Source organism: Pseudorasbora parva, chromosome 15, assembly GCF_024679245.1.
Source record: "Pseudorasbora parva isolate DD20220531a chromosome 15, ASM2467924v1, whole genome shotgun sequence".
NCBI classification, from domain to species: Eukaryota; Metazoa; Chordata; class Actinopteri; order Cypriniformes; family Gobionidae; genus Pseudorasbora; species Pseudorasbora parva.
The window spans coordinates 27,799,785-27,814,489 of record NC_090186.1 but is presented as its reverse complement, the minus strand read 5'-3'; the positions used below and the strand labels follow the sequence as shown (position 1 = coordinate 27,814,489).

Genomic DNA, 14,705 nt, shown 5'->3' with positions numbered 1-14,705 from the left:
AGTAGTTCTGCCTAGAGAACTGTTCACACAACTTCTGAGGGGACATTGTTGCATGAACCTAAGATGCCAGAGAGCAGAACCTGAAGCCTTGAGCTATAATTATACATATACTTCTAATCTAGACTTATATAATATTATAATTTGAACTTTAGATCCATAAGTTTAGTTTTATTCCAGATACTTAATGTGATGTGTAAACATAAAAAAAGCAATAATTTGAGTTAAAACCCAATGAAATCCCCCTGCACCTTTAAATTTATAGATGTCTATAACTACCACTTTTCAGCCATAAGCAATACAATGGCTTTTTTGTAGTTTATATGTGGCACTTAAATTTTTATTCTGTGTAGGCATAGCACATTGCCTTTGATATCATCTGGCAGTGAGAATGCAGTAGAAGTGCATTTCAGACAGTGCTATGATTTTTGGAGAGCAATGACAGACGCTCTATGGCATAAGGACAGAGGAACCTCACAGATGGCTTCTAATGGCACTTACTCAGGAAGCGAGAAGCTTCTGCTTCCACCATCATTGCAAAGCCATTAACAAATTATGACAATGGTGAATCACAGGTGCAGAATATGACCCCTTGTCAGTGTAAATCTCTAAAATGACACTATACCAACCAAAAATGGTGGCAAATAATAGAAAATATAATGGCTGTATGAAGCGTTGTAATAATGCTAAAAACAAAGGTTACTGTTTAGGGATGAGGCTGTTGACTGCAAGATTAAAATCCTATGAATATTAAAGAATGATGTGATACAGCAAAAAAGTAAAAATATCTAAAATATATATCATCTCAAAAACTGCAGCTCTTGTGAGATGTTCCTGGTCTGCAGTGGTCAGTATCTATCAAAAGTGGTCCAAGGTAGGAACAGTGGTGAACCGGCGACAGGGTCATAGGCCCAAGGCCCATTGATGCACGTGGGGTGCGAGGCTGGCCTGTGTGGTCCGATCAAACAGACAAGCCACTGTAGCTCAAATTGTTCAAGAAGTTAATGCTGGTTCCGATAAATAGGTGTCAGAATACACAGTGCATCACAGTTTGTTGTGTATGGGGCTGCATAGCCGCAGACCAGTCAAGGTGCCCATGCTGACCCCTGCCCACCGCCGAAAGTTTTAACAGTGGGCATTTGATCATCAAAGCTGGACCAAGGAGCAATGGAAGAAGGGGGCCTGGTCTGATGAATCATGTTTTCTTTTACATCACATGGATGGCACCAGGATGCACTACACTCTTAAAAATAAAGGTTCTTAAATGTTTTTTTTTGGCAGGGTGTATGGTTCTTTGAAGAACCTTTAATATCAAAATAACCTTTCCATTGCACAAAAGGTTATTTGTAGTGTAGAAAGGTTCTTTAGACTTTAAAATGGTTAGAGAAAAAAGTGGTTCTTTAAAGAACCTTTCACAAAACGGTTATTTTGGGAACAAAAAATGGTTCTTCTATGTCATCACTGTGAAAACCCATTTTTGGTTCTTCCTGGCTCCTTTATTTTTAAGGGTATATGGGAAGAAGGCAAGCTAATGGAGGCAGTGTGATGTTTTGGGAAATTTTCTGCTGGGAAACCTTGGATTCTGCCATCCATTTGAATGTTACTTTGACATGTACCACCTACTTAAGCATTGTTAAAGACCATGAACACCCTTTCATGGAATCTGGAATCAATATTATCTGGTGGCTGTGGCCTCTTTCTGCAGGATAATGCGCCCTGCCACAAAGTAAAAATGTTTCAGAAATGGTTTGACTAGGCCTCCAAATTCCCCAGATCCACCTCACAACTTACAGGACTTAAAAGATCTGCTGCTAATATCTAGGTGCCAGATACCACAGCACACCTTCGGGGGTCTAGTTGAGTTCATGCCTTGACAGATCAGGGCTGTTTTGGCAGCAAAAGGGGGACCAATACATTATTAGGAATCATAATCATAGGTCAAAATGTTATGCCTCATTGGTGTACATTATTTATATATAGGTCCTTTTAAAGAAAATAGCATATTGTGATAAAAGATAAAAGTTTATTATTTTCCATAATGTAATGATAAAAATTAAACTTTCATATATTTTAGATTCATTGCACACCAACTGAAATATTAAACTTTTATTGTTTTAATAATGATGATTTTGGCATACAGCTCATGAAAACCCAAAATTCCTATCTCAAAAAATTCGCATATTTCATCCGACCAATAAAAGAAAAGTGTTTTTAATACAAAAAAAGTCAACCTTCAAATAATTATGTTCAGTTATGCACTCAATACTTGGTCGGGAATCCTTTTGCAGAAATGACTGCTTCAATGCGGCGTGGCATGGAGGCGATCAGCCTGTGGCACTGCTGAGGTGTTATGGAGGCCCAGGATGCTTCGATAGCGGCCTTAAGCTCATCCAGAGTGTTGGGTCTTGCGTCTCTCAACTTTCTCTTCACAATATCCCACAGATTCTCTATGGGGTTCAGGTCAGGAGAGTTGGCAGGCCAATTGGGCACAGTAATACCATGGTCAGTAAACCATTTACCAGTGATTTTGGCACTGTGAGCAGGTGCCAGGTCGTGCTGAAAAACAAAATCTTCTTCTCCATAAAGCTTTTCAGCAGATGGAAGCATGAAGTGCTCCAAAATCTCCTGATAGCTAACTGCATTGACCCTGCCCTTGATAAAACACAGTGGACCAACACCAGCAGCTGACATGGCACCCCAGACCATTACTGACTGTGGGTACTTGACACTGGACTTCAGGCATTTTGGGATTTCCTTCTCCCCAGTCTTCCTCCAGAATCTGGCACCTTGATTTCCGAATGACATGCAAATTAGCTTTCATCCGAAAAAAGTACTTTGGACCACTGAGCAACAGTCCAGTGCTGCTTCTCTGAAGCCCAAAAGTGGCTTGACCTGGGGAATGCAGCACCTGTAGCCCATTTCCTGCACACGCCTGTGACGGTGGCTCTGGATGTTTCTTCTCCAGACTCAGTCCACTGCTTCCGCAGGTCCCCCTAGGTCTGGAATCGGTCCTTCTCCACAATCTTCCTCAGGGTCCGGTCACCTCTTTTCGTTGTACAGCGTTTTTTGCCACTTTTTACTTCCCACAGACTTCCCACTGAGGTGCCTTGATACAGCACTCTGGGAACAGCCTATTCGTTCAGAAATTTCTTTCTGTGTCTTACCCTCTCGCTTGAGGGTGTCAATGATGGCCTTCTGGACAGCAGTTAGGTCGGCAGTCTTACCCATGATTGCGGTTTTGAGTAATGAACCAGGCTGGGAGTTTTTAAAAGCCTCAGGAATCTTTTGCAGGTGTTTAGAGTTAATTAGTTGATTCAGATGATTAGGTTAATAGCTCGTTTAGAGAACCTGTTCATGATATGCTAATTTTTTGAGATAGGAATTTTGGGTTTTCATGAGCTGTATGCCAAAATCATCAGTATTAAAACAATAAAAGACCTAAAATATTTCAGTTGGTGTGCAATTAATCTTAAATATATGAAAGTTTAATTTTGTCATTAGTACATTATGGAAAATAATGAACTTTTATCACAATATGCTATTTTTTTGAGAAGGACCTGTATGTGTATTGTACTTGAAATTATATTTGAAATTTTGTTAATTTATGCTGTAGAAATTTTTTCATTCAAGAAATATAGTCTGAAATATCTTATTAGCTATTTAGGTTCTTAGATTAACTTGATTCATGGAGACTATGATTTTTTATTGAGGGAAAAAGGATAAATATACTAAGAAAATGTTATGCAGAATGTTACATGTAAGGTTGCTTCAATGGATTAAACATCTGTAGAAATCATTGTTGTGCTGTTTTCCATCAGATGAACCGTGAGTAGGAAATAAACTGTTGAAAACTTGTCAGTTTGTAGCTCACAGATGCATTCAGCGAGCCAAATTGGAGGCTGGACTGTGAGCAATATTGTGTTTTATTTTTTTCAGCTGCCTAAATGATGACTGCATGACAGAGAGATACCACATATCTGATATCTGGGAGAGTTTGACATTAACGTCATCTCTCAGCAATCATCTCTTCTTATTCCAGCAGGCCATACAGCCCCTCCTGCCATTTTTATTACATTTCGTTCACACCCAGCTGAAGAGCCCTGGTCCTGCTGCTGTAGAGTGACGTCGCTGCCTTTCATGCCTTCTTATTATTACTCAACTTTAGATGTGAAATCTGGAATGTGGAACTAATACTGTGATTATTGAGTGCTGGTGTGTAAATGGAGCTGGTCCTGGAATAATGTGACACTGACATTAGTGAGAACCTTAAGAATCATGCACACTGCGGAGAACAGACTTCAAAACCGCAAGAGTTACAATTCAAGGTTGGTGCCCATCTGTTAGATGACCTCTACTGTAGATGCTGGAGGAGAACAAAGGTGTGTGTGAGAGAGTTAGGGGAGGAGGATTGTTATGGTGTAAAGAATCATAACAGTCATTGCAGGCTCTAATGTCATATGTTCAGCCTGCAGCTGACCCTGTACTGTTATCAGGTGTGAGGACAGCAATAAAGGTAGGTGACCTTCTATCTGCCAGCTCAATTCCACAGAAGCCATCATCTTCAAAACCAGCAGACATTGCTCAGTGACACACAAATAGTTTAATTTTTTTTTTTTTTTAAAAAGGCTTCCTGATGAACGTAGTACTTTTGGAAGGAGTACTTTTAGAAATGTTGCACTCTATTCAGAAACCTCAACGTAATGCATTCTAAGAAATAGTGCAAAAGTTAATTTCCTGAAGTACTTGCTTCATGGGATTTAATTAATTTTCCCTCATTAAAGCCATAGAAAGTACACAGTCATGTACTTTTTGTCAAAGTTTGTAATGTTATCCCTGTACCTGTTTTGCTTTTTAAAGGCTATTTCGCTATGGGGAAATGATTAGGAAAAATACTCCTGGAACCAAGACCACTGAAACAGTAGAAAGGCACCCTTGCGCTTGGAATTCAACTTTTTTAGAGGCTGTGACATTATTTCAAATGCTAACTAATACATTTAAAGAGTAGGTTTTAAAAATTTTGTAGCCTGGATGCCAGCCGAACTCAGCCCTGCCCACTACATTTTTAGGTCGGGCAGTTCGGACTGGCCTTGCTCCATAGAGGAGTAATTATCCACGAACAGAAACTGTTCGGACCAATGAAATCATCAGGGCGGGCTTTAGACGATGACGGACAGATCATCAACAGTAACGTAATCATGCGCGTCATCAAAGGGGCTTGGATTATATTTTTTTCTAATCCTGAACGGAGAGCTTGCTTGTATATGCATTCACCTTTACAATTTCTCTCAGAATGATGATCATGTTGGGTAAGTCCTCTGTGTATCAATAAATTATTTTAATTTTTTACAACACCGGCAAAGATCGTGTATTCCAGCCTGATACCAGTGCGCGTGAACACAGGTTTGCCAAGTTTTTAAAATAAAACCCCTCAACTACTAGCCCTAAACAATAGCTTCTCGGGGGGTTCTCTGCAATAAAAATGGCGTTTGGGGGGTAAAATGTGTGTTATTTTGGCAAGGTTGCCTGATAAAATTCGCACTCATGGGTCTATATATAGTCGCTTCAACCCGCGGACATAGAAAACAACCCGTGGGGGGGGGGGGGGGGACGCGGACTTGGCAACACAGTGCAGTTGAACTATGTTGACATTTGACAATGCGTTGCTTCGTTGCTCTGATTGGTTGTAGGTCTGTCCAATTAATGTCTTTCCTGGTTCGGTTGACACACGCCCCATAATCACAGCCCAATGGAGCAGTTTCAGACTCATATTCTGACTAGAATTGAGTATGACCACGTCAGGCTAAAAATTTTGCAAAAACCCTGCTAAAGCATGTGTGGATTTAATGTAAGTTCTTCCATTAAACTGTTTAGTAATGTTCTTAACTTCACCTCAACTCGACAAAGGACAAAGCAGGCGATACAGCATGCAGAACTTAAGACTGATGAAAGACATGGACTCACAGTGGACATACTGGTGAGCTGAAGACAGGACAGATAAATTAGGTCAAGCCTTTGCGGTGAGCAGCCAGCAAGAGTGACAGCTCCATTACCCAGAGGTGGGCAGATGCCCGCAGCATGCAGCTGGGGCAGGTGGGGGAGGGGGGCGAGAGCGGTGCAGGGTAAGCAGGTGTTCTCCCTGTGGGCAACGCCCTTCCCATCCTCAACAACCACCAGCAGCCCCCCAGCTAGGCACACTCCCCATGACACCCACATATGGGCTCCCCACCTGGACACTCAACCTACCACACTCAGCTGAGCTTCACAACTGAGGAAAGCGCACCTAGAAAAAGACGTGTATGAGGGGTTGTGTTGAAAGTCAGTGATGATATAAGTGGAGGCATTTGGAATGATGACATATTATGAGCTAGTTTCCAAAAGTTTTGTTATAATCATGGAGTATTTGTAGTTAGAAGTTGGTCCAGTTGGTTTGGGGATGTTGTTGTTGATGACATAAGTGGGGAAGCCCAAAGAGCCTTAGGTGCAACTGGCACACATTTGAAACACCTGCAGAGTTTGTTTGTGTGCTGGGAGTAGCTAACTAAAGGTAGCGACTCTACTATAACTAGATTTTTTCCCCTTCTGTAGTTCAACAGTAGTGGCTGTTCTTCTTAACAGTAGCTATTTTCAAAATATTGTGGTTTTTCAGCAATTACCTAATTTTTTAATGAGTCATGTCGCTGCATTGCTATTTTTTAATGTTTGAGTTAAGAATCATAAGTGCTCACCTTAATGGATTCTCTCTCTCTCTCTCTCTCTCTCTCTCTCTCTCTCTCTCTCTCTCTCTCTCTCTTTCTCTCGCAGTCTCTCTCTTATCTATCTATGGAAAGTTTGATTCATTCTAGTGCGTTGTTTTGTATTAAAATGATCTCCTCTTACACATGTAGCATTGTACATTCCAGAATCGGCCCTAAACCAGGGGTGCTCAATCCTGTTCCTGGAGATCTACCTTCCTGCGAAGTTCTAGCCTAGAAATAGACACACCCTAGCGGCAGTAAATCTAATCTGCCGCGAGTGTCATCTAGCAACTCTCAATACACTTCTGAGCTGTAAATGGCAAACTCTGGTCAGGCCAATCACATCGTGTATATGGTTGGTGGGCGTGGCTTAACAAAGTGATGGCAGAGTTGCGCTTGCGTGCTACTAGTTAACGGGTTATCTTATCTTCGCTATCAAAATCTAGTGTTCTGTATTTGCGTACGTGAGTTTTTGTTGTAGATGGCTAAAAAAAAAAATTGTGTACTGTGCTAATTAATTGAGACTTCTTACAGCTCTTACAGGTTGTTGGCCTTGTTTGTTTCGTTGCTTCTATTACTCTCCCCTTTTTTGTAAGTCGCTTTGGATAAAAGCGTCTGCTAAATGATTAAATGTAAAAATGTAATGTAACGCACAATCTGGAGATTGTGCTCTTCAAGAGAAGAATTTTTTTTGAGCACAAAGAATTCTCATCACTTCATAACGTTAAGGTTGAACCACTGTAGTATAAACTATTTGAACAATGTCTTTCCTACCTTTCTGCGCCTTGAAAGTGGTAATGACATTGCTAATGTTTTTATGCCAACAAAACTATGGCCCTGAGTAAATTGTATACATGATATCAATGCATGGTTATCTTTAATTATAAAAACGAATTATAGTTAATTATAAATAAATAAAAACCATTGCCCTTAAGTAAGTTCAATATTAGTTGAACATTGTATAAATGTATTTATTTGCTGTCATTTAGAGGTCAGAACTATAGGTCTTGGTATAGAAAGAGACTGTAGCCACAGCTCGATCCATCATCTGTGATGAAAGCCACAACCACATTAGTTTCCTCTTGCATTCTTTACTAACAGTCAGGTGTAACCTCTCCCCTAAAGTGTGAAAGTGAGTATATTTCCACATGAGTCTTTCTTTACATGGCATCTATTTGATTTAAACACATGGCTACCTGAAACAGGTCTGAGGTCAATTCAGATGTAGTATCTAAACCTCTCCTTCAACGATCCTTCTGATTCCCACCTTTGATGTTCCGGCACAGTTCTGGGGCACCAGGGCAAACAGCACCTGTCCTGTGAAGTCATGCCTGAGGCATCTCTCATGCTCAAACTAAAAGAGCATGTAAATGACTGCACCTGAGGGCATCACCATTGGCTGGATCTGATGTGATGTGGAAACAGGCAACTGTCGCTTCTAGGTCTCTTCTGAAACACTTAATAAACCAGCAAATATATGTTGATAGGGGTAGAGGCACAATTCAAAGTAACCCATCCTGTTCATTTTAAGTTTAGCTATGCAGTTGCCAGAAAATCACTTGTATTACAGTTAATTGACAGCTTTTTACACTTTTTTCCAATGTATAGTCACCTACTGAGTCTATCTACTTCAAATACTAAACAGCCCTTGCAATACTATTTCCCACTGCATGAAAACGGTTCAATGCTGCAGCATTTTGTACAGTGATCACTTATTATTGACACTCAACCTCATACAAACACACACAGAGGGTACAGAGCCAAAATGTGGGGCCACAAGTTGATACGGGAAATGAATACACACTCTGAAAACTGGCATGACTTCAGGAGCACTCTGGATTGAGAAAACATGTTCTTCTGCTCATATTTCCCTGAAACAGCTGAGAAAAGAACATTATCCTGAAACTCTATTCTTTTTGGCTTGTGTACATCGGTAATGGGCACAGGGAGAGCCAGAAAGGCTAGCTCTTAGTTCTGTGTGATGCTCCAAGGGATGCCATTCATTCATGTAAAGTTAGACACATTCCTTTGTGTTTGCACCACTGATAGTCTCAGGAGGAAAAGGTCAAAAAACACTCACCGCTGTGTATTTTTTAAGATACTAGTAACATCATGATGGCTTGCAGACTCTTCCTTTGCATAATAAAACCAGTAAACATTTCCCACTCCACTATAGTACGGGAATATTTTACATTTTTAAACTTTAGCCAGTTAGCTCACTGTGACATAAATGGGAAACATTCTATCATATGAATTACATTTCAAATGTAGCAAGTCACAGTGGTTTTATAAGAACAGTATTCAGAATCATCAGATATAGAAGACTAATGAAGTGTGTGATGCTGAAACAGTGTTTACAGGTTCAGTCTTGGGTAGGGGTGACAGTGGGCCTGAATTATGATGATGCATTATTAGTATTGTGTCCCTAAGCAGTGCACTTGACTAGTGTACTGCTGTGTGGGTGAAAAGGCCAAGTAAACAATATTTATTTGATTGTGCATTAGATGACAATTATCAATGCCTTAAAAAGACTGAGGCAAAGATGAGCAAAAAAAATGAAACAAATGGTTGCAATGTCCTGCAGGTGGACATAGGCTGAGTGACCGCACAGCTCGAGAGTGATGAGTACACGCGTTCACACAGCTCTGACGCCAGTTTGAAAGTCAAAGAGGCCACAGAGAGTACAAGCTTGGCGCCAGATAGTTACGAGCTCAAGGGAGCGCTTTCACAAGCGACGGGCACCTTCGGGCACTCATCTACTCATCTTCGTGACTTTGAATCTTTCGAGCAGGTCGTTTCTTAAAAAAGTGGTTCATTAAAAAAATGGAGCAGTTCCGACCTTACGTCACAGGTACTTGCGTCATCAAGTGTTCCCTGACATCCAGTCCAGTTAATTAATACATTTTATTAATGAGGGTGTTTATTGCAGTATCTTTCAGTTTGTTGTTCAGTTTATTCATCTCTTGAAAACTATGCTTTGTATGGTAGGCCTATGTGTTGGTTATTGTAATTCACTCGTTTTATTGGTAAACATTTTGCCTCTTCATTCCTCTAACTATGGGAACTTGTTTCTGCCGTGGAATAAAACAATTTAGAAGATAATTGTGACTTTTTATCTCACAATTCTCACTGCAAGATTGCAAGTCAGAATTATGAGATAAAAAGTCGCAATCAAGTTTTTTATTTAGTGGCGGAAACAAGTTTCAAGTTAACTATAACCCATATGGCCATCAATTCACTGATTGGTTTTCAGGCTAATTAGTCAATTTAATTGTAGGCTATTGGTGCGTGCCAATTCGCATACCAACCGCCTTATATAGTATTCAAATTAAATCGTAGCATGTTGAAATGAGTATTCCAAAGATTCCTAGATGATCTACTATTTCTGGTCAGAATTCGAAGTGCAAATCGACACACACTCTAAGCGGATGTTGCCCATAACCCATTGCGAGTTCGACGAGGATTTTAACTACAAACTTTGATTAGAACTAAAAAACTACAAACATGATGGATGTGCGAGTCCAATGTTGAAGTAGAGCGTTCCAGGCTACCCCGTTTTTTTCCAAACCTCTACCCGTGAAAATGCACTGGAACAGATGTGGAATAACGGATGTGGTGTTTATAAAAATCGTACACCAAATACATTTCCAAATATACAAATAATGTAAACTAAAAGTTATAACAGCATCCCTTGCCTCGCCAATTCCGTGCAAGGAATTGTGGTAGCTTGGCGGACCAAACAGGGCTTATGCTCATTTACAATCATTTCTGTCACCAAAGGTGCATAAACTTGAGAAGCTTATGCACCTTTGGCGACATAAATGATTGTAAATGAGCATAAGCCCTGGTCCGCCAAGCTACCACAATTCCTTATTTGAGGGAAACAGAGAAAAAACAGCACATAAGGCAAAAAAAAAGTTGTTATACCTTTTATTTTTTGTTGACTTTCATAAACACTGCATCAGTCAGGTCTGTCATTGTTGTTTCACGGGCTATATGAAGCTACATCAATCTAGTACGAGTTCACGGCTTGGAAGTCACAGGTTTGTGGCATAAGCACCTTTGGCTATCCACAAAGGACGCATGGAATGGGCAACCCGTAACCTGTATTTTTCCAACCTTCTACGCTTGAAAGTACACTGGAACGGCCGTTAAACCGTGACTTCCCACCCGTGAACTTGTACTAAATCGGTGTACTCCCAGTTACGAGTTCTGATGTCACATAGCCAGCGAAACAACGTCAGCCCCTAGGGATGCGGTTTTATGGAAGTCATGCATTAAAAACCAAATTGTTTATTAAAATAAGGTAGGCTATTGCTCTAGCATTATTTATCAGAAAATGTTAGGCTATGCATTATAAGCAGCTTTTCTAACGTTAGCTAGTTCAGTCTATTGAATGCAAGAATACAATTCCAAATACATGTCAAAATATACAAATAATATTTAATAAAAGGTACAACAGCTTCTCTTGCCTTATACGCTGTTTTTTTCCCTACAGTTTCCCTCAAATAAGCAAGGAGGAGTAAGCACCTTTGTCGATAGAAATTATTGTAAATGAGCATAAGCCACGGCCTGCCATGCTTTGTTTACATCTCCTTAAGGCGATTTTTTTGCGCTTAGGCAGTTTGGGATGACTTTGCCTGGAACTACAAAGTCGTGAGTCGTGGTTTGAAGTCGTAATTTACGGACTCAAAAACCTGCCTGGAACGCAGCACAAGGGTCCCCATGCTTTACATCTAATTACCACAATTCCTTGCTTAGGCAATTTGGCGTGACTTTTCCTGGAACGCTGCAAAGTCGTGAGTCGTTTTGAAGTTGTAACTTACAGGCTCAAAAACCTGCCAGGAACGCAGCATTAGATAAAGGGGGTTATGAGTGATTAATAATCACTAACTTGACGAAAATATATTTATTCAGTGTTATTGACATTATATTTTGCCTAATCTGCAACAGCATTGTGAACTTTTGTAATGATAAGTTTGGCCATTAACAAATGCATCATATTTAAATTGCATTGCATGATAGACCCACGAGCCGACGGACAGATCAACGTACATTTCTCTAATAGGCTATGGTAGAGTTAAATTAAATTGAATGTGGAGGATTTTAACTGTGACAAGATTGACAGGACTTTTCACAATAGGGTAAATCTAGCCCACAGAAAATAATTGTTAATATTTAGGCTATAGCCTAATCTTTTAAAATGCATTTAGTTGTTTAGCAGATTAGAGCTGAGCGAGATGAGTTTTGCAACAAATCAATAAATCGGTTTTGCGTTTATTAGGCATAGGCAACCTATCCTAAATCTGGCAGGCTACTGCTACTCGGAAAACAGCGCTGATTCGGCTCGGTCAATGCAAAACGGTTCAATCGGTCAATTAGATTTGACTCGGTGAATCGAAAGTAGCCTAGCCTATTTCTGGCCAGCTATTTACACTGGCTTGTTGTAACAGTTAAACATCCTGCATACTAACTCATTTTAAACGACTGGTCCGGCTGGCAACAAACTGACTTGAGACAAATAAACATCTGGTTATTAATAGGCTACAGTTTTAATTTAACTGTGAGGCTTTAATGTAATCCCTTGCAAAATTACGTTCCAAATGAAAACGTAATGTTATGTTATTGTGTCTGCGCACGCAGTTGCTCAGATACTCTCCAGCACGAGTAAAGAATGCAGAAGATAGGAGGTGCTCACGTGCTGCACATTTGGCCAATGTTGATGCCGCGGTTCACAGAGTGACGTCGTCTCGTCGACCAATCCGCTTAATTCTTTATGTCTTATAACAAACCCAGTTCGGTTGCTATATAAACACATTGACAACAAGCATCCAGCACAGATCAGTGGAAGAATCGCATGCCCTGAAATTAATCACAACATCGGTATATCCATTATGAAGGCAGTCAGTCCGGTGAGGTCCATAAGGAAACCCGCCTTGTATTTCTCGGAGCATAATCCCGGAATTTCACGGAGCAAGAGCTCGTCGGACGACCCGCTCAGTCTACTGTACAACATGAATGACTGCTACAGCAGGTTAAAGGAGCTCGTGCCGAGCTTACCGCAGAACAAGAGCGTGAGTAAGATGGAGATCTTGCAGCATGTCATAGACTACATTCTGGATCTTCAGATCGCACTGGACCAAAACCCGCAACAGCAGGTCCACGGACAGAGCCCTCCAAAAAAGACTGTCAGATCACTCGGAGCTGATATCAGCATCATCGCCTTCCAGGTAAAGCAAGTTTGTATAAAACGTTTCTTAGTGAATCTTAAGTGATTTATATTGGTAATGAAAAACGTTACATGGCGAAGGAATAAAAAATAAAAATAAAACATTTGAACGGCAACAATGTAATATGCAATATAATTTCCGCATTAATGTTGCCCATTATGTAGCTATAATGTAACGTGCTGGCAGTTGAACTGAAAAGTCATTGTTTACCTCTGTTAATTAACAGCCCAGTAACCCTCAAAGAGAGATCAACTCAGATGACCTCATAACCCTGTCCCGTTGAAATGGTAAGTTGGATGCTCTACTACACTGTGCTTAATGGTTCCCCATTAGGATCGTTAACAAAGTTAAACTTTTGCACGTGGAGCAGTTGGGCTGTTTGCCAGTCCTGCGGCGCACCTGCACATATGTATGCATTATGCACTAACTATTTTACATATTTAATAATTTATTTAACGTGATATAATGCTTAGAACTCGCTAAAATAGTTAGAAATATAATTCAACTTTTATGGCCATACATACTAGAATGTTAAAGAATAGCTAATTTGTTAAAGTGACAGTTCGCTCAAAAGTGTATTGGCATTTATTCTCTATTCGCACAAAAATATGTTACGCTTATGCACAGAAGTTTCGAACTACATGAGCTTTGGGAATCTCAATTTTGAGCGAATTCTTTCTTTAATAACGCAATATTTGCTAATAACCACAGTATTTTAATGTGTATATCATGCTGGTAGACTCTGGAGCTGTATGGGATTGCCCGGTATTTCTCTAGTGTTTGGTTAAAGTCCGAAAAAAACACGTCCTGTGGTTTCCTCCCTGGCGCCAGTCTGTCCGGATCTCTGTCCTTTTGCCTTCTCTAAACACGCCTCTCTCTCTCCCTCCCTCTCTCTCACACAATCTTTTGCAGGTGTCTCGGGCATGGAGCAAAAACAGGGGCTTTTTGTGTTCTTTGTCCAGTGTCATTCGCCTGGACTTCGTCTTGAATGACAAAGGACTTCCCTCAAACGGACATAAAAAGTTTCTGAGTTAGTTACGGACTTTAATATTCTTTCTTCCAAAGGAAGATTCAAAAAAGACTGGAGAGATTTTAAAGGAGTCCCGTAATTAAGCAAGCAATCTCAAAAAAGCAGGTTTTTGTTGTTGTTGCTTTTATGTTATCAAGATGGAGCGCTTATTTTAACAGCTCTAATCTAGTTCGTCAAAAGCCGCGGACTCTGTAAAAATGTACTTTTGTTTTCTCTTTCTGCTGAAAATGTGATGTTTATAATATTACAGAATTTTTATATAATTATAACGTACGGTAAATGGCACTTTTATACTGTATATAATTAAATGCGAAGTATGAAGTCAGTGTCCTTGTCTCAGCTATAGTTTACAGATGCATTGTTTTTGTTGCAGTTTTCATTTTTGCAAATGCATAAACCGTATTAACTTATTACAGTTCACTGGCTGTGACATTACTCTTGCCATTAAGTTTGTTATGTAAAGACGACATGGTTCAAATTATAAGGGTTTGGGAAGGGTGGGTGGTTCATCAAGAAATAAATAAGTACTAATACTGTCATGAGTCAATGTACAACACTCTTTTTTATTTAAAATGTTTGTCTAACGACACTAAGGAAGCAGAACACGAATCTTACCGCGAAATATAATGCAATTTTTTTTAAAGTCAACATCTAAGCCATTAAATAATTCACACACTGAAAGGCCACTCAAGTGTTCAGGATGTGGGATGTAAT

General features: G+C 40.0%; 1 protein-coding gene across 1 annotated transcript; it reads left to right on the top strand.

The window, feature by feature from the left end:
* Window positions 1-12,504: 12,504 nt before the first annotated feature.
* On the top strand, window positions 12,505-14,401 carry id2b (inhibitor of DNA binding 2b). Its single transcript, XM_067417557.1, has 3 exons — window positions 12,505-12,961; window positions 13,188-13,248; window positions 13,874-14,401. Exons 1-2 carry the CDS (start codon window positions 12,626-12,628, stop codon window positions 13,242-13,244), a joined length of 393 nt encoding a protein of 130 aa, XP_067273658.1. The 5' UTR covers window positions 12,505-12,625; the 3' UTR covers window positions 13,245-13,248; window positions 13,874-14,401.
* Window positions 14,402-14,705: the final 304 nt, after the last annotated feature.